Source organism: Anguilla rostrata, chromosome 4 (genome assembly GCF_018555375.3).
Source record: "Anguilla rostrata isolate EN2019 chromosome 4, ASM1855537v3, whole genome shotgun sequence".
In the NCBI taxonomy this organism is placed as follows: Eukaryota; Metazoa; Chordata; class Actinopteri; order Anguilliformes; family Anguillidae; genus Anguilla; species Anguilla rostrata.
Window position 1 is genome coordinate 57,388,586 of NC_057936.1, and position 20,873 is coordinate 57,409,458.

Here is a 20,873-nt window from a genome sequence, read left to right on the forward strand (position 1 = left end):
GGTCATTCATTCAGCCAGGATGTGAATTAAACTGGATAACAAAAAGTATTCAACACATTGTTGTGGAAGGTTCCTCCATTGGTTATTTATAGTTGTGGAAAGCACAGATATTCTCTGAACTGGCCTCAGGCTTTCAGACGCTGTGACAGCATAGCGCCAAGGAATTATGCATTTTGAGAAAAGGATTGGAGGTAAGAGGTGTTGGGGTGGGGGTGGTTGTGGTTAAGAAAAAACGCAACAAAATCTAACGTCAGCTCGATATCGAAAAAGATCCATCCGGCCAAAACTCTTCCATTTTAAATCGAGACACATTGCATCTCATGAAACGTTTGCTACTGCCAAGACGGCCCCTGCAGGGACTGCACTGAGTGATCTCTGCTGGTCAGCTGAGGCTGATTCAAAACAGATAGTTGCTTCCTCATCCTTGCCTTGCTGAAATGTTACATCGACAAAAAGTGTGTTTTTGAAGGGCTGCCAAAGTCTCGACTATTGTATCAGACAGTCACGTAATCCCGTGACAACAAGAGTCTGAAAGTCTTCCCACCCATCAAATTAGTTTTTTTGTACAAATGGATAAAAACTACTTTTTTTGTGGGGAGCATACTACAATAATTTCTTCTGCCCAAAATGTATCTCAGTTAATATATAATATGCATTTTAATTCAACAGTAAGTTAGACGTACTGTACTGGTGCAGTCACAGCAGTCAAATGCTCTTGAAGCTATGAAATGTGCGGTTGATTCTCGTGTCCTGCCCCCTACCTGTAAGGAAACTTGTAGATAATGAGTGACATGGTGTGCGTTGTCACCTTTACCTCCAGCTGTCATTGTCTGATCCCTTAAGGGGTGAAAAATTTAAAAACATGAATCTCAATGTGCTGCGATTTCCATATCAAAACGCCTCTGTGTGGATGGCTTTGCAAGAGCGACACGTTTTTTATCATATTTAAGTCAGAGGAAAAATTAAACAGCACATCTGTAATTACAGAGAACAAGAAAAAAAAATGAGTCATGCTGTTTTGCTTGGTCTGCTTCACCAACTTGATATATTTATAAAATAACTATGCTTTTGACAGTATTCAAAGCCATAATGAAAGCAGTCATTTTGACATGGCTAGAATACAGTTTCACACCAATGTATTTTACACAACTGTGAAACATTTGCATAATTTGTTTTAACATATCTGCTAAAAATGTATTTTATTAATTAATTACTGTTTCTTATTTTATTTTAACTAATTTACGTATTACGTTATTTTAGTGCATAGCTGAACGTGTTTGGAATAAAATGTTCATGAAAGGGATTAATTTACTAAACAAATATTGCCTTCGCTTTCCATAATATATTTATAATTTACCAGCCGCACTCTGTAACTTGTTCGGCTTGAGCACCATGGTCCTGTTTCAAAGGGTGGATCATTCCTTGGGATTTGGGAAAGGGATTCAGGGCCATGAGGAAAATAACTAAACTAATTTTGTCCTCAAATCTGTTTCAGTGCCAACCATATCAGAAGCAACCATTATCCCTGAGCTCCCCAAAACGACGACTACCACCACCACCACTACTGCACAGAAAGGCCAGATGAACACCACCACCACAGTCGGCCCAAGAGAAGGAAACAAAGGGCCCAAGGCACCTCCAGAAATTCCTGAAACGACAGCCCCGCCCTCCCCTGACTCCTTCCCTTTGCCGGAGCGATTTTGTGAGGGTACAGAGAAAAGGGATATAGCATGGCCCCAGACACAGAGAGGAATGATAGTGGAGAGGCCTTGCCCCAAGGGAACGAGAGGTAAGCACCACATTTAGCTTTGACCCACAAATAAATGGATTTCCCACCTCTCATGAGTTATAAATAGGGCTGAGGTGAACATCCATTTTTTTTCTATCAATACATTTTGCCTGTAATATTGATATTTTATCAATAGCTTAAATACATTCAAAGATCTAAGGGCTACAAATATTGGATTGCATTATGCAGCATTGTGTATACTGTAATTTATTATACCATAAGAAACATGTTTACGGAGGAAATGATGGTAATTGTAAAGGGTAATTTAATTATTCTTTCATTGTGATACACATCATCAATTTTAAAAAAAAATATCCAATTTGTAGCAATAGTAAGCAAACTACAGTGCAGTACCTAATATAAATGCTACAGTGATTTATAGCTTGCTAAATATAATGTTCACTACTATCCAATGTCCAGCAACAAGCTCATGTAGCTTTTTTGTACATCCACCTGTTCTAGTAGTTTAACTGAAAGGATACTTTGTTGTTCTTTGCAAGAAACTAAAAAACGTACATAAGCTAAATGCATTTTCATTCTATGCTGTGTTCTTACTTATAGGGTTGTTTGTAGCTTACCATTAGGTGGCTTTATATAAACCTGAATATTAAATTAATTTCATTTTTTATTCACTGGCAGGTAAAAGATTAGTGTGTCTATTAAATTTCCCTGATGTAGGTTGCATTAAGGCTGTATATTGGTGGTTTATTGACCGATATATAGTTAGTAAAGCACAATAGCATGTTATTTAGTTCAGTCCTGCAGGCAGAACTTTTCTGTGAGCAAGTGCCAGTGAGGCTCAAGATTGGCATGTTTCAACACTAAGGATAGTATTGACAAAATGGAGCTAGGCCTGCAAAGGTGAAACATGAATTGAGAGTTCATCAAACATTAAGTCTTTAGACATTGAACTCATTATATTGACACTGCTCAAACTGTCGTCTTTGGCAAGGTGTTGGCCAACTAAAACCCAGTGGTCCATAGAATGGGTAAATTGATATGGTTGCATTCACTTGTTATTTTTTTGATTTAATACAGCAATGCTATCCTCTGAGCAGCCATCTTGTTCAGAACACAGCTAGACATGACAGCTGTTTTGAATTAAGCAATGTTTTTCTTTAATCAGGATGACTAACATATTGAATAGTTTATGCAACATTTCATGTGACAGCATGCATAGAATAATGCGAATGTATAATATACAGTTTTTTGTTGAATCTGGTATACTCTTGGCACTGGACAAGAGAAGGTTTAATGAAAGCCTTATTAAATCAGCATTCTGATTCATATTTAGCTGTTTTGATGACTAGATAAAACAAATAATTGCAGGACCCTTTTAGGAGTCTTGGTGCAGCCCTGCATAAATTATAGAGTAGAGAGCATTACTTTAAAAAAAAAATTTAAAAAAGTCAAAACATCTAGTGCAATTACCTGTTTGAAGATAAATGTTTAAGACAACTTAATAGTTAGTAATGACGTGAATCACTGACGTACAAAGTCTTGTTAGTAGCAAATAGTTTTTTTAAAATAAGTTTTGTGGGGGTGGGGTTGAAGTGTTGAGATACTCAGTAAAGGGATACTAACACAGTAAAACTGTTTTTCTACTCCTGTCTCTTAGGCACTGCCTCCTATCTGTGTGTGCTAACCACTGGGGTCTGGCACCCAAAAGGGCCTGACCTTAGCAACTGTACCTCCCACTGGGTTAATCAAGTTGCTCAGAAGGTTTGTTGGAGGATTCCCTGTGCTTCCTCTGCTTCTCCTACTCTACTCTTTTATTCATTCATTCCAAAGTTGAAAAGAAAGAACATTATTCAGCATCTTCGTGAAAAACAGCATACATGCCTAACAATATAACCTTTCACTATTCAATGACTATCCTGCTGTGTGTACCAATATTACTTGGCTCTTTCCCTAGGATTTTTGGAATTGTGTCTTATGTACAAAAATGTATTAATTAAAACACCATTCTTACACATTCCTTGCTATTTGTGATGGCATGCTTTTATCAAGGAATCTTGGCTAATAAACCCAAGGAATGTTATCAGCTTTAATTAGTCACCGATTTCTCATGTGTAGCGGTGTAAAGGAATATTTCATCACAGCATGGGTATGTTGTAATGAGAGGGGAGAGCCTCACCGTCTACAGCAATATTTTCTGAACCATGCTGAGATGATAATTTATATCACTCCAGATCAGAAGCGGTGAAAATGCAGCTAACCTTGCAAATGAGCTGGCCAAGCATACCAAAGGACCCATCTTTGCCGGCGATGTTAGTTCATCGGTGAGATTGATGGAGCAGCTGGTTGATATCTTAGACGCTCAGCTACAGGAGCTGAGACCCAGCGAGAAGGACTCTGCAGGCCGGAGTTTTAATAAGGTATTTCGTTTGCCATTACCCCTGGTGGCTATTCTGGCCCTTCCCTCCTTATTAAATATTCTGTGTTGATAAGCTTTGTTCTAATTTACCTGTGTCTTTCTTTGTGGGTTCTAAGCAACTTTTAATGTATGTTAATATCTTTCTCCGTGGGACAAAATTATTATTATTTTTTCTCTCTATACTTGCAATGATATTCTTCAAATACTAAGAAAATATTAAGCTTCTTTTTTTTTTTTTTTCCAAAAATTATCTTGTTGATGTTGGATCATTATTAAGTTCCAGTGGGTATATTTTTCTCCATATTTATATATTTAAGTCCAACAAAACTGAAAAATGCAGTCTCAGAAGTGCATGGGATAGATGTGATGGTCACTTCCTATGTCAAAAAAAAAAAAAAAATCTAAAGTGGGTGGCAGTATGCTGTTCTCTTAAATACAGATTTAATATGAGCATGGGTGATTTTACACTGCATTTCCAAAGACCAATTTTTGATTCATCATGGAAATGCCATTCATCATGTTGAGTGCACTTTAGTCAGGACGGAGTACACTTTATTTACGGGAGAACAATATGGCCGCAAGCCTTAAATGCAGTCATATACTCTATTACAGTGGAATTTATCAATCCAAAATACAAATGTTGTTAGGTTCAATGAATATTAAAATGTTAACTGTTAGTTTTAACTGTAACTTTAAATATCGGGGCATCTACAATGTTGACATTCTAACATGTCCTTATACGTGAATTAAAATGCATGTATTCTACACTGGGCATAATCATTTCTAAGGTAGCTCTGAGGGAAGTATTGTCTGGCTTTGATATTACGTCTACATGACTGGAAGTGTAGGAAGGTTCGATTTCAGAACTGTATCTAGGTCAGAAGAAAAACAACACAGGTAGAGAGTTATATTGTAAAAACGGCTTGAACATCAAATTAAATGCATGGACACTTGTGCTGAAGCTCCTAAATTTGCTAATTGTGTGTTTCTGTGTTTTAATCTTTTTTTTCTTTCTAATGAAAAAGCTTCAAAAACGTGAAAGGACATGCAGGGCATACATGAAGGTATCTGAGCTATGCTACTGTATCACTCTGCTTGTCCGCAACCCCTCCCCGCCCCTTGCTCAGCAGCATGCGTACTTTTGTATTGCTGTGTAGCCTCCCTCTCTCTCTCTGTGCTCTGTGTAATTGATTTCCCACAGCTGTAATTGTGCCTCAGTTCTGACAGTGTGAATTGTGATTTAAGTGGCAGGGAAATCCAGTCCAATTTCGACATTTTTGTGACATTTTCCGACTGCTTTTTTCCTCCTTCTTTATTGTTGTAAGAGTTTTTGATTTTTGATTTTTTTTTATACATATGTATGTACTCACTTTTCCATGTTCTGCAAATATTCTTCGCTCACTTTTTATTTTATTCTGTGTTGAACATTATGAATTGCGATTTTACTCATGTAGATCTCCAAAGAAACCTTCAGATAAAGACTATGAGCATGTATGCTATTTAAAAATATTAACAGGCAGAGAGGCCTTTTTATTGGATTAAACATGTTGTAGTAAGAATTGTATACACTGGGCATTGGGTGTTTGTAGGGTGACAGTCATTTATTTATTTATTTATTTGTGTATTTGTTTTATTTTATTTTATTTGGATTTTATTTAGATTTTATTTGGATTTTATTTGGATTTTATTTGGATTTTATTTGGATTTTATTTTATTTTACCACAAAGGAATTACTAAAGCCTACAAAACAACTACCTTTATGCCACTGAAGAAAGTTCATTTATCAGGATAGGAATTTGCATTTGTGTCATAAAGTAGTAGCGCAAATCCACAATTTTCTGTGGCTAATAAGGTTGTCTAGGGCAAATCAATTTGTGTCCTTCGTCACGTAATGCCCTATCACTGTGAGTATTGAACAATTCCCTCTCTCATCACATCCAAGTGCAACCCACCTCCTTTCAAGGTTGACAGCTTGCAGTCTTGATGTACATCATACATAAACATACAGCATATTCCTTTTTTTTTCTTTTTTGAACACTTGCATGCAAACCTTATCCCAGTCAATGGAGAAGGTCATATTTATGTGCCTAATGTCACATTATGAATGTGCAATGATGGGCTTCAGGCAAAATTGGTGAATCAGCAGTATTTGACATATTTAATGCGAGGCTGCATTATCTCTGCATTAGTAGAAGAGCCGGATGCCCATTGATTAGCTGATTAGTCTAATTCATTTGCTTATTTTCTGAGGAAATTCCAGTCATCTCATTAAATCTTCGTTTTTTTAAATTTATTATTATTAATTTATTTTTTTGTATAGTTACTGCCTGACGGATACTCAACAAAGCAGGCTAAAATTTGATTAGAAATTTACAAATTAATAAATTACAGTTGTTGTGCTCAATTAAGAAAAAAATTTCCCCCCAAAATATCCTATTTTACAAATGTATGTGTTTTACAAATTTAACAAGTGTTAAATTTGCAGTGAATATTGCCTGGCTGAGTAAGGAAGGCAGTCAGGTATTTCTATGGGATTTAATGTAGTTTGCACTATTTGAGACCACTTGGTCTTGGGAAAATATTTAGTGGAAAGGGATTTTGGCCCCGATTCTGACTTCTGTATGTATATGAAATGCTTTGAAATTTAAATAAGGTATGCACCCTTTTCTCTTCTAGATGGATTTTAATTAATAATAATGTTTTAATTAAAAATCTTTTTAAATTAATAATTCAAATATTAATTAAGTTATTATTATTGCACTTGGAAATCGTATGGTAAGCATGGTTACTGAATACTTGCCATAGAATCAAGACATTTCAAGTTAGCGAAATACATTGCACCGTTAATGTAAATGCAATTCACGTAACCATATGTTAGCATGTTGCACAGATTAAATTAATGTTCCTTTGTGGGTACAGTGGACCACCCATGAGAATGCTTGCAAATGTCACTACAGAGTGAGCAGGCGAGAAGCAACCGGACAGACAGCTCAGAATAATCTACAGTTCGGCATGTCAGTTACTCATGAACGGACATAGCCTGTATCACTGAGTCTCGCGCATAGAATCTAGGTCAGTTGGCATCAAGCAGTCAATCAGAGAGTAGGAACACTCCACTTGAGAACCATTTGAGCTTCTGTGTGAAGTAAAAATTGTAGCAGAGAAGGTATGAGAAGTTCAAAAAAGGAAGGGAAAATCATGGGACTTGTCTGAAAAAAAAATGCTTGAAGAAACATTTCAGCTTATAGAAGCTTGGATTTTTAATTATACCTTTTAACAGACATCTATTCCAGTGAAGTTCAAAACACATTTTGTTCTCTGTTATAAGGCATTCAATCATGTTGGTGTGAAATATGGAAAAAAAAAATTGATATATATTTTTCTTTTAACCTGTTTTTTGAGTGTAAGCACAGAAATGTTGCTTTACTTCTTTCTGGAGTGGTTATTATTGTTTCCCTGCACAGCTTCAGCGCACATGTGGAGAACACCGTAGGAACTGTGTGCCCTGGCTTGACTTGTGTAGAGGGCTTAAGGAGTGCTTAAGTCGTATACTGCCCAACTCGTTTTTCACTGTCATCAACTCAGAATCAGGACCTACAGAACAATATGAGAATTATAGAACAAAGTTCAAAGCTAATTTTCCAGGATCAATGCTTGTATGAAACCAGAAGTTTATTCTTCCTCTTCCTCTTGTTCGCACATTTGAACATGTTTAATTATCTACTTGAACGCTCAGATACACTTGCAAGTATTTTCGATAAGGAAGAATCTTTCTTGTCAGTTCCATTTGTTTAAATTGGCCATCGTAAGCAGAAATAGTTGTTGAATCAGCATATATCTGTGTAGAATTTAGCTTTTTTGCAAAAATATTTCAGTGAAATTGAATATTTATTTATTTCTTTTTTTTTTCTCTATGCTTTATTTTTCCTTTGTCCAAAGTGTCTTTGCTGCTGTTTGCTTGGACCGTACCAACTCTACTCAAATTCTGGCAGGTCTCTGAGTATATTTTCTAAAGTGCTGACATGTCTCTTCTTTGCTCACAGGCTATTGTAGATACGGTTGACAATCTTCTGAGACCTGAAGCCTTGAAATCCTGGCAAGATATGAACTCCACGGAGCAAACACATGCTGCAACAATGCTACTCGATACCTTGGAGGAAGGAGCCTTTGTCCTTGCTGACAATCTAATGGAACCAGCTATAGTGAAAGTACCGGCAGAAAATATAAGTAAGTGATTTACTCTAAAAAAATAAATAAATAAAGAAGAAAGTATGCCTTTGGAAAAAATATGCTTGCTTCAATTATTTAATTGATTATTATCATCATGTGTAAATAAAATAAAGCATTGACGTCAGAGTTTTTTTTTTTTTTTTTTTACACACAAGCATTAATCTCAGAATGTGTTCTTGTTTTGTTTTTCTGTTTTTCATCGGAATACTGAGGGACTGTTGGGAATGAAATTGGATGTGGGGGAAACTGCGTCTGTTTCTGTCAAAGTGGTGAACTTTAAGAAGCAAAAGATGTAAAGTGTTGTTAAATTGATACTTCTGACCCAAGTATATTCACACATCAATTTAACCTTGCTGTGGAATCCAGCAAAGGACTGAATATATTTACTCGGTTTTTTATCCAAAAAAAATGAAACGCATAACCCCCTGAGCCCATATTAATATTTTTAAGCACACTATTAGTAGCCTTACGCATGTTTTAATGAATGTTAATGACATGCTTTCTGCTTTTTATTTAATTAAGACACCATGCAAAATTAGCAAAGCCTTTTCATAGTTGCATAGCATTTTATTTTACTTAACAAAAAAACAAAGGAAATCAAACCATTGAAATAAATCATTAAGTCATCATTGTGTGTATACATATTTTCAAGACCATTTCTTTTTTTTTTCTTTTTTTTTAGATACTGATATGTCAGCTCGGCAATGTCTTTTTTAATATGGGGTTGTTGTATGTACGTATAGAGAGTGCATCTGAATGATATGCTGTTGTGCATTGTGTTGTTATGGTGTTTGAATTTTGCTGCATTTTTGTGTGTCTTTGTTTGATAACTTGTCAGAAACAAAAGAAAAGCAGGGTGGCAGTAAACATTTCAGAGTATTTTCCAATAGTTCAATTCCCCACTTTAACCCTGCATGTTTTCTGAAAATATAAATATAATATAATATTTATTTTTTACACAGATTTCTTTACCTTATAATTCATTGTTGTGATGTATTGTAAGTTTTTTATTGGAATTTATTGTCTTTGTTTGTTTATGTATGTAAGAGAATGCTTTTGCTTAGCCATAGCATTGAATGTTATAGGTAGAAATATCTCTTCTATTTCTTAAACTTTTTCTTGGCGACTTGAACACACTAAAATTTTTGGTATCCCACTGTCCCTTCTTTCCCCTCCACCACTGGGCCCTGCCAGTCTTGGATGTTTACGTGCTCAGCACAGATGGCCAGGTGCAGGATTTCAGGTTTCCCCAGACCAGTAAGGGTGCTCTATCTATCCAGCTGTCCTCCAACACCGTGAAACTCAACAGTCGAAATGGTAAGCATGGGCCACACGCACCATCCATAGGCAGGACTGCAGGAGTTTTCCCGTGCAGTGCTTGTTTTGACTTTGGTTCCCCTGTCAAATATCTATGAAAAGGTGTCAAACAACAATGTCAAAGCTCCATGTCAGAACTGACAATACACTATGATTACTCATCACTGCATTGTTATAAGAAGCCGCTTCAATGTACCTGAATTTCAAACTCAAGTTCTGACAGACAAGGCTTAAAATGAAATTCCTAAGTTCCATTTGTTCTCTAGTCCATAGTTTAATTTTAGTATTTCAACAAGGTTTAGCTGTTTGAGTTTGTTTATTCTGCTCATATTTTTTTTTTTTTTTTTTTTTTCAGGTGTGGCCAAGTTGGTATTTGTTCTTTATAAAAACCTGGGGCAGTTCCTCAGCACAGAAAATGCCACAATTAAATTTGGCAATGAAGCTAACGGACGGAACCATTCTGTGGCAGTAAACTCACACATCATTGCAGCTTCAATCAACAAAGAGTCCAGTCGTGTGTTTATTACGGATCCTGTGATTTTTACCCTGGAGCACATTGACGTGAGTCCTCCTGATGAATAAATGGAGAGGTCATAAAACCAATGGGAGAGAACAGCTAGGCAGACACAATCCTTCCATTTGCATTGTAAAAGCCTGGCTAGGTCACAGAAGAGTTTATTTAAGTCATTGAACATAAAATTAAATAAGTCTGCACCAATGGTTATTAGAACTTAAGTGAATTCTTAATGAAAACTAATTCTCTAATCAACATTAGGATGTAAATGATGCCATTTTCTTTTATGGTGGAAAATTAACTCCTAGATTAGCCATACAATGCAGGATGAAATTGCTTGAAGACCAATTATCTTCTGTCTTTTAAAGTTGTCAAGAGTGATCCCAGAGGGCCCTGGCTTGATTCTGTTCTTTATCAAGGAAATAATGCAATTCTAAAGACATGCCATCAAACAATTATCTAACCCTTAAAGAGACTCATATAATCAATGATGCCAAAGCACAGTTTTTCAAGCATTTTATACAGAATGAAAGATAAGTGTAAAAGTGAGATTAGTTCTTTGTGAAATACATCAGCAGTTCTCCCTTTGGTCTATAGTCATTTCAAACAGCATAAAATACAGGATAAATCTGACTTACTACATGACCCACATATTAATGACATTAGATGTGCATGTATTATTCTGGTCATGGATATTGACATTCCCTCACTGAGCAGCGTATTCTAATTAAATTATGTCAAATTTTTCGAATTTCAGACTGAGCATTACTTCAACGCAAACTGTTCATTCTGGAACTATTCGGAGAGGAGCATGATGGGATACTGGTCCACCCAAGGCTGCAAACGCCTGGATACTAACAAAACCCACACAACCTGTTCCTGTAGCCACCTTACCAACTTTGCTATTCTCATGGCGCATCGTGAAATTGCGGTGAGTAAAAAGCAAGATTTATTTTGTCTTGTTCTTTGTCAAACTAGATTTATAGCTGTGTGGTTTTAGTGGCATTTCCAGGCTAGTAATATTCTTCCTTTTGTAATCAAAATTTGATCAAGCGTAGACAGGCGGAAAATGTTATCAAACAAGCCTGGAGCACACTCCAGTTTGCAATTTATAGAGTGGACAAAAGTGGCTGGTCATCCTCATAGGAGCTAATCGTGCTGTGCTTGCGCACTCAGCTTTTGATTGATGACAGTTGAACAGCTATATCCGCATGTCGCCTCGGAAATAAAATGGTTATTTTCTGGTCTGTACCAACTGAAATGATGAATGTCAACATCTGGGGTCTTCTGTTTTTTATTGACAAGCAGACATGTTAATTTGCTCCGTCCTTCATTTCTCAGGGTAAAGACGGCGTGCACGAGTTGCTCTTAACTGTCATCACCCGGGTGGGGATCGTCGTCAGTCTGGTCTGCTTGGCCGTCAGCATCTTCACCTTCTGCTTCTTCCGAGGCTTGCAGAGCGATCGCAACACCATCCACAAGAACTTATGCATCAATCTCTTCATCGCTGAGTTAATTTTCCTAATTGGTATCGATATGACAGAACCCAGGGTAAGCCCAGAGATTTCAGTATCGATTTTGTGATCCATTTCCTCTGCTTCACACCAAACGAAAGAAAAAAAAACCTTCCATTTGAAATTGACTAGTTTTGAACATGACTCTGCGCTCAACCTTTAGTGTTGTTTACTGACGCAGCAAGTGTCAGGCAGCAACATTTTTATGGATTAAAGAAGTCAGCCTTTTTCTTCTGTGTCCCCGTAGCTAAGCTGTTGACTTAAAAAAAATAAATGTTGGAACTAATCAAAGGAATTGATTTTTCATGTTAACCATTTCTTTCCTAGAATTAGTTGTTTGGAATCTTCCTCATGTCCCCTATTTATGAGAAACACTGATGTTTTGTGTAGTCACTGCATGATGATGATTTCTACATTACTACATTTCATTGTCAGACTATGGCTATGCTAGTTTACAAATCAAGGAGAAAGCAAATGGATTAACCTTGGGACCCTAGAGCATTTATTTATCATTGCAATACCTTTGCAAATGCTGATAGATGCAAGGTCAAATCAGACCAGTATAGAATGTATTTATTGAAGAAATTCAGTATGTGACAAGATGTTCGAAGTAACCACTTTCCTTAAAATGTGCATATTTGTGGTTCATATGTGAATATAGCATATACCAGTTAGGCAGTCCCACTGCTACTGTATATAATTAAATACATTGGATTAAAGCAGGGTTTAAATTTGTATTGGTTATTTTCATCTTTTTTATTTTTTTATTTTAACAATTATGTAACCTAAACTATCTCAGACAGGTTTTTCAAAATCATTTTCTCTCTTGTTACCCATTTTAGATTGGCTGCTCCATCATTGCTGGGATATTGCATTTTTTCTTTCTGGCTGCATTTGCCTGGATGTGTCTGGAAGGCGTGCAGCTTTATCTCATGCTGGTCGAAGTTTTTGAGAGTGAATATTCGCGCAGAAAGTATTACTACGTTTCTGGCTACATTGTCCCTGCAATAGTCGTGGGTGTCTCTGCAGCAATTGACTACAGGAGCTATGGAACAAAGAAGGCGTAAGTGAAACCCTAAAGATTTCATTTTTGTTCCTCTTAATAATGACCCACATAGGTATGCAAATTTGCAGAATTTGCCTTATGTTGCAAATCTGAAGATGAAATCCTGTGTGGTTGTGGTGCTAAAATAGAAATAAGAATGAATCACATGTGCTGTTATTCTTGCAGTCAGCTGAACCTGGGAAATTGTTCAAAAGTAAACTGCTTGTCTAAAATGGCATTTCTTTTAATTTAATGTCTTTTAAATGCCTTAAACAGTGATTTAAGCAAATGCTATAATGTAGTTTTTTTCAAAGGCCCTCTGGCATCTTTCCGTAGTAAATGGTCTTTCAAAAAGTGGAGTGCCACACTGTATTTTAAGGCTGACGATGTTTCAGCACGCATGCATGAAAACCAGGCTGTCTTTTTACATTTGACTCTATATGCTTATGCACACATTTTAGACATCTTGATTATGTATACTGACTGCTTGACTTTAGAAAACATAGATTATATATGATCTGAAAATGTTTTGGATTTAAAGGAGGGAGGAGCACATTATGTGGGCAAATTGTAAAATCATTTGAAAGTTTCCTTTTGCATAACAAAAAAAATAATCTCTAAGCTTTCAAAAGTTCAAAACTGAAACATATGACATTATTTTCTTGAGGTGTGCTAATAGTTTAACATATTAGCATGTGACTCAGTTTAACCCCAATCTCTTGAAATGTGGCCTTTGCGTATGGGCTTACGTGCAGGGATTTTCATATCGGGCTTCAGTTGAAACCTAGATATTGTTACATGTTCTGTTTTTAAATGAATGGAGCCAAGTACATGTCACAGTAAATGTCACAGCAGGAGTACACATTTCCTTATATATCATTTACTACAGACTTCCTACTTTAACATTTATTTCATCTTTTATCCATGGCCAGTTATGTTGCTTTCATGAACTGCAATGAGAGCAGTGTATGTTTTATTGTTTGGAGGCACCAAATTTATTTCTCTGCCTGCTACTAGGGAAGGAACAAAAGCCCTTCAGTAGTATATCCTTGCACTGCATTAACTGTTTTTGCTCAAAGGCAAAGAATTAGACTGCTCCATCTGTTCTATGTTAATCCTCTCTGACAGGGTTGTTTTGTGTTTTCCAGTTGTTGGCTAAGGGTGGACAATCACTTCATATGGAGCTTCATTGGTCCAGTCACGTTCATCATTATGGTAGGTTGTGTTTTCTGCACTGTGTGGGTTTGTGCGTGTCCGCGAGCGTGCGTGCGTGTGTGTGCCCGAGCACATGTACGTGTGTTCATGTGTGGGTGACGATGGTTGTGTGCATGCATTAGTGAGTGTGTGCACATGTGTTTGTATGTGTGTTTGTGATCAAAAGGGTGGGAATGGGAGTATGGATCTCAACAACTGGCTGCAGAAATGTGCTTCAAAGCTTGATGGGACCTCTCCATGTACAAGAACAGATGCTGTAACAACAATCTTTTCAGTGGGGAAGCAGGTGTTTGAGTGATACGTTTTGTAATTTTCCTCTGCTTGCTTCACTAATTCCCAAAGGTGTTGAATCTTGGGTAATGTAGTCAGTGTTGCTCTTTAAATACATTGTAATTAACATATTGGATAAGTTTCTATTCAATATTTTGCTCTTTTAATGCCTTTTATCTTTATCTTTTGATGAGTGTACTGCTATTGGCTCCTCTGATTAATATAATTATGGTGTTGTTTTTGAGCACAAAAGGTGTTGTGTCTTTGGGAAGACTTTGTGTTGTTGTTTGTCCTCGCTCATATAAGTAATCATAATTTAATGTTCCAGATCAATGATGTTATTTTGAGTGTCAACGCAAAGTTGATTTGCTGACATGTTTGATGAAGTGTTTCATTTCATTTTTTGCGTGTGCGTGAGTGTGTCTCCCAAAGTATACAATGTTCCTTGAGAATACCAGTTGGCGATTGAGAATGGAATCCAAAAGCACCTTTCTGTTTGGTCAAGGAGCATGTAGGTGAAGGACATATAGCATATTATATTGACATATGTGCTGTTCAAGAGTGCAGTTATTTACTGGTCATGACATTATTATCTTCAACTAGATCTTACTCAGAACTAAGAGGCCTGGGGGAGCTCTAGTCTGTACTTCAAAGAAATGAAATAGCAGGTGGCATTCGTTGGACAAGCCCTTGGAACCCTTATGCTGTGTATTGGCTTGCCCTCTAATCTTTCACACTGGCGGATGATTAACTGTTCAAAATGGGCTCACACAAAGTTCAGAGAAGAAAGGCAATATTTGCTCAGTGGTGTGTTCAGTGACCTCCCAGAACGTTCATGTATGGTCTGAATAAAGTCACAACTTTAGTTTGAATATTGGGGGGAGTTGAAATGCAGACAATGAGAACTGCAACCCTGTAGATTTTTTAAAAAGAACAACTGAGAAATTACAATTTCTGGTGAATTCTAGGGGGGAAATGTTACAGATTACCAAACATTAAGGCTGGGTATCACAAGAAATATTGGCTGAAATCACAGTGACGTCTGGCAAATCAGAGAATCTGAAAAAAAAGCGGAATAAATTGCGTTTATTAAAGTTTTAAATTAAATATTTATTTATTAAATCAATTAATAGCTCATGCACAGTAGCGGAAAACAATTTAAATAGCATGCACAACTGTAGCAATAGTAAAAAGTGCTATGGTTGCTGGCTGCTCTGAACAACCGACCAGTGAAATACATTGATAGGCTGGGGCACTTAAATCGCTTAATTTGGTCTAGCACGAAAAGAAAGAGCATGCGTTTTTGCCATTATTTTAACAGAACGTTGTCAGAAATAGAGTACGCTCAAATTACATCACTAAAATAAAACAGGGTTGCCGGGTGTCCATTTTAATCTCCCTAAAGTTGAGGGGGCCATCAATTATCTGATAGCAACAACTGGCAAGAATGATAATCGAGATCCCAGAATCTGGATACATTCTTTGTTTCTCCCAGAATTTGGTAATAGGATGTTGTTAAGAACCGTAGTAACACTGTAGGCTATATTAAAGTTGACAGTTACCATCCAAAACTGCCAAAAAATAATGGAAAGGAAAAGAGGAAAACTAAAAGAAAATAATTACAAAGGCAAAAAAAATAAAAATTTGGACTATTTTAAAAAAAATATATATATATTTGGGAGGGGGGGTGGGGGGTTGTACCCCCTTATCAACCCTAAGTTTCGCCCTTGGGTCTGAACATTATTTAGGTAGCTGCCTTTTTCTGAGTCCTATCAAGTAATTTCACCTTGCTTGGCCAGCAGCAGTTTATGACGTAACACATAACATCCTCAAAGTCACTGTCACTGGCACCGGCACTGTCATAGCAAATAATAGTTGAAAACGGCAATTACCCCACTGTTGGGTTCTTGCACCAATAGCGTGTTTGATATTTAAAAAAAAAAAAAAAAAACCTGCTACAATGTGGCTTTGACTCTTCTTTGTTATAATGATGATAAACAGTATCTTTTGCTTTGTCAAAACAAAAAAAAAAAAAAAAAACGATTAAATGGTTACTATCAAGGTACCACTGTTGGTCTTCAGGGCAAAATGCACTGAGTATATCAAGCTATAACAACTGTTACATCACCATACCACCTCTCGGTTTAAAATAATGAATATATTTTGAAAATACTTTTCGTAGGTCCATAAGTCAGACACTAGCTCAAAGGATATTATCTGTCCCTTGCTAGATTCATATTTATTAAATTCACATTCATTTTGACAATGTGTTGTAATGATTATGATTTCATGCAGAAAAAAAGTAATGATGCAGAAGTGAAAAAATATTACTACACATATAATTACGTAAATATACTCTCATGTCAGTCATAGTGCTCCAAACACACAAATTCAAGAAATCATACATATGTATGATTCATACATATTGCACTTAAATTGCTCTGGTTTCATCATATTATCAATGACAATTCAATTTTTTGCTTCCTTTCATTTTTAATTGCTTTTCACGCCTATTTCACTCATTATTTCTGTAGTGCACCATGTGAGAACCTTCACATCTGGACAATGGCACTAATGTTGATCTTACCAATTGAGTCATACAAGGATTTCTTGGATGTTTTATAAGGTTTTTAGGAGTGGCATTCACAGTATTTCAATGTCAGTATATGTCTTTTCCTTACTTAATAAGCGTATTATAAAACTATTCTTGGGTCATTGTATTCTTAATGGTGAAACTTCAACACTGAGAGACTTCTCAGTCTGGTTTTCTTTGAAAACTGACATTGCGTGATAAAACACAGATGCAGTTTATCAAGGGCAGTGTTTTCAGACAGCGTTTCAGAGAGCATATAACCCTGGTTCCTACAAACCAGTTTAACAACGTCCTTGTCAACGAGAGGCACAAAACACTCAGCATTCATTGGCTACAGCTGCATACCCTGCTTTGAGACACAACTCTGCTGCTGTGCACCTTCTACTTACACTCTATGGTAGCCTTTGTGCTTTGACAGAGAGAAACACCCCCCCCCCCCCCCCCCCCCCCCCACACACACACACACCCTTCTTTTTAAACTTGTCTTAAAGCTCAACTTAAGCAAGTCTCGAGGAAGCACTTTCAGCTAGTATGCAGGCTGAGGTTGCTCTTCCTCTCAGCATGAGGGGTATTAGATCGATGAAAAAGGAACATGGAAGTAATGAGTGGTGGGGAGCCATTAGTATGCCTGAAATGCTTTAACGCAAGCCTGGATCATGACACGTCGCGAGCTGTTCTTATCATCTGGACAGCTCCATCTGCACCTTTAATATTTCATCCAGTTCATTCGGAGTTCACTGTGTGCAAACTCACTCAAAAGCTTTCTCCGCAGTCCCAGGGTGGCACAGGCTTCTGCCTGGCTAACGCCAAGGATTGGGGGAGGCTTGGGTAGCTGTAGCCCTGCTCTTGCATGGTAGTGGAAGCCCCCGGGACAACAAAGGTGGGGGGGGGGGGGGGTTGTAGCGGGGGTGGGGTGGGGTGGGAACATGTGCTGTTCTGCAAGGTTACTTTAGAGTACTGTTTCACGTTTCTCCTGTCTCATCAGATCCATGTCACAACTGCAGGCTGTGTAAAATGCATTTCAAGCTATTCAACTTGTGATAAAAATGACTGGTCTGATGGCTAAACAGCAAAATGCAACATTACTGTAATCCATGATCTAAAAGCCCCCTTCTCCCCCATCCCCTTTTCTACTGATCTTGTTTTGTGGCTCCCTGGTTGATTGCTGGAGAAGGGGTATTGATTAACCCAGTGTTTAGACGGCAGTCCACCGAGCATTGGGTGCATGATTGAATGATAAGTCACAGTCTAGTCATTCTGAAACACACAAAAGCTGCCGCCTATCTCATTCCACCATCGCGGTCTTGTTTGTTCATCATAGCCTGCTTTGTCTTTAACAGTTAGGCAAACAACAAAAAAGATAGAGAGACAGGCTTGTGCATCTTCTTTGTTCACAGGGGCGGTAGTGATCTTGGATCTATGTAACGTGGAGTGATAAATGAAAGGTCGAAAAAGAATGTAGATCTTCCTGTTATTTTAGACCACATTCGTTTGTATCGAGAAAGGAAGGAGTAATATACTTACATGCTCAGAAAAAAATAAAAAACTGAATGAATTAATTTATAAAGTTTCATGTTGTTCACTGGTATAAACATAATTAATAATTGGCTTTTGCTTACAAGGTGTTCTTTGTGTCAGTTGTAGCACTTCAAAATAACCTGCACTTGGAATTTGTTTCAGTTATTTACCATTGCAATGTATAACGTATAGTATATAAGCATGTGGTGAGTGTACTTTTCCTGGACTATACTCATTTTTTCTTAAAATTCCACTCCTCTCCCCTTCAGCATCCCTTGTTTTACACCCAGCAGTGAGTGTAATTATGATTTTTTTTTTTTTTTTCACTGGTCAGGTTTCAGAATGAATAAGTTACAGAGTGTATTATGTTGAGCATTGACCAGCTGTCATGGTTGACCAGTCCAGCTTTTATAATTCTAAATCATGATATTGATTTTAAGGGCTGAGATAAATGGGCAGAAATGCAGCGAGCTGTAACCTTGTCTGAACTTGATATCCAGGACTTGCTTTCTGAAGAATTAATGCAGTATAAAAATAAAAAAAATAAAAAAATGCAAATCCCCTCCACATTCCACTGGAAGAGAACCATTGCAATCCATGAAGAGAACAATCCGTATTTCCTTTATGCTTTTTATAGTCTTGAATATGGAAGTGTTTTTTTTTTTTTTTTTCCCTCCCCTCCCCTGGTTCCAGACGTGTATTTGTTTTGTACAATATCGCAAGCTCAGATTTCTTTTTTCTTTCCTTTCTGTCTTTATAGTAACAGTTTTTTTTGTCTCCATTGGATTTTAATGCATTTCCATTCTCTTATTGATATAGAATGACACTAAAATTGGCGCCAGTCTGCCTGTCTGAGTCTTGCAGCAGGATAGATGTATATTACATTAGTCTCAGTGAGGGAGAGGCTTTGAAGACAGACCTTTTTAATCGTTATAGACAAATTAACAGCTTTCTTCTTTAATTCTGCCATTTATTTCAGTGTGTTATCTATGTCATTATTCTGTTTTGACAGCTAAACCTCATCTTCCTGGTTATTACGATGTACAAAATGGTGAAGCACTCTACTTCATTAAAACCTGACTCCAGCAAGTTGGAGAATATCAAGTAAGTGCTATTGTTCAATGTCCAAATTGTTTAACTGTCTCATCTTGGAAGATATTTAACAAAAATGCCAAATGATGAGATCTAGATTTCATTACTCACATTGGTAACTGCCAATTACCAGATTGCCCCTCTCTCTCTCTCTCTCTCTCTCTCTCTCTCTCTCTCTCTCTCTGTATATGTGAATATATATATATATATGTGTGAATATATATAGTGAGCTCCATAATGTTTGGGACAAAGACATTTTGTCTTTATTTGGCTCTGTACTCCACAATTTTAGATTTGTAATCAAACAATTCACATATGGTTAAAGTCTACATTTTCTCTTTAGCATGTAAAATGCGTATTTAGATCTGGGGACTGACTTGGCCCAACCAGAATTTTCCAGTTTTTTGGCGTTGATAAATTCCCTTAATGCTTTTTCAGTATGCTTGGGATCAATGTCTTGCTGTAGGTCGAAGCACCATCCAATCAGTTTGGAGGCATTTGTTTGAACTTGAGCAGATAAGACGCTTCTGTACACTTCAGAATTCATTCTACCGCTGCTATCAGCAGTTACATCATCACTGAAGACAAGTGAGCCGGTGCCTGTGGCAGCCATGTGTGCCCACACTATAACACCCCCCACAGTCATCTTTCACAGATCTGGGGGTGCTTTGGAACTTGGGCAGTTCATTTTAGCCTCAACACTTTGCTCTTGCCATCACTCTGATACAAGAGAATCTTGGTCTTATCTGTCCACAAGGTACTTTTAAGTACTTCTTTGTAAACTGTAACCTGGCCATCCTGTTTTTTCATCTTTCCTAAATAGAGGTTTGCATCTTGCAGTATTACCTCTGTTTGTTTGTCAGTTCTGTTCATTAAGTCTTCTGCAGTCAGTAATCAATCACACATCCATGCCTACTTCCTGAAGAGTGTTTCTGATCTGACAGGTTTTTGGAAGTTTTTATTAATTATGGTGATAATTCTTTGCTCCTAAATTGTAGTGGTCCTTTTTGTCCTACCATGTCCTTTGCGATTACTGAGCTCGCCAGTGTCCCCTTTCTTCTTAATGATGTTCCAAAACAGTTTATTTTGGTTAGCCTAAGGTTTGGCCTATATCTCTTTTAGTGTATTTCTCAGTCTCATAATGGCTTCCTTGACTTTCATTGGCACAACTCATTGGTCATTTATTGGTCCTCATGTTGACAAATGCCAATAAGCAGAGGCAATCAAAGGCTAGAATAAAAGCTAGATACTGAAAGCTCTCTTATAACTGCTCTAAGGAAGAAATTGAACACACCTGACTAATCTGAAACACCTGTGAAGCCATTTGTCCCAAACATTATGGTGCCCTAAAATTGGTGGTCTATGTATAATGAGTGCTGTAATTTCTACAGGGTGAAAC

The 20,873-nt window shown here is 37.2% G+C and overlaps 1 protein-coding gene across 19 annotated transcripts in view; it reads left to right on the plus strand.

The window, feature by feature from the left end:
- adgrl2a (adhesion G protein-coupled receptor L2a) overlaps window positions 1-20,873 on the plus strand; it is a 114,490-nt gene that overhangs the window by 80,174 nt on the left and 13,443 nt on the right. For 13 of the 19 annotated variants that reach the window (XM_064333404.1, XM_064333405.1, XM_064333406.1 and 10 more), the window contains exons 6-17: window positions 1,496-1,789; window positions 3,408-3,511; window positions 3,982-4,167; window positions 5,192-5,230; window positions 8,210-8,393; window positions 9,591-9,713; window positions 10,069-10,274; window positions 10,985-11,158; window positions 11,569-11,778; window positions 12,584-12,804; window positions 13,935-14,001; window positions 19,395-19,486. In XM_064333404.1, coding sequence (XP_064189474.1) covers window positions 1,496-1,789; window positions 3,408-3,511; window positions 3,982-4,167; window positions 5,192-5,230; window positions 8,210-8,393; window positions 9,591-9,713; window positions 10,069-10,274; window positions 10,985-11,158; window positions 11,569-11,778; window positions 12,584-12,804; window positions 13,935-14,001; window positions 19,395-19,486 — 1,900 coding nt within the window. The remainder of the gene's footprint in view (window positions 1-1,495; window positions 1,790-3,407; window positions 3,512-3,981; window positions 4,168-5,191; window positions 5,231-8,209; window positions 8,394-9,590; window positions 9,714-10,068; window positions 10,275-10,984; window positions 11,159-11,568; window positions 11,779-12,583; window positions 12,805-13,934; window positions 14,002-19,394; window positions 19,487-20,873) is intronic. The other 6 variants (XM_064333395.1, XM_064333411.1, XM_064333412.1 and 3 more) reach the window with 1 other exon arrangement.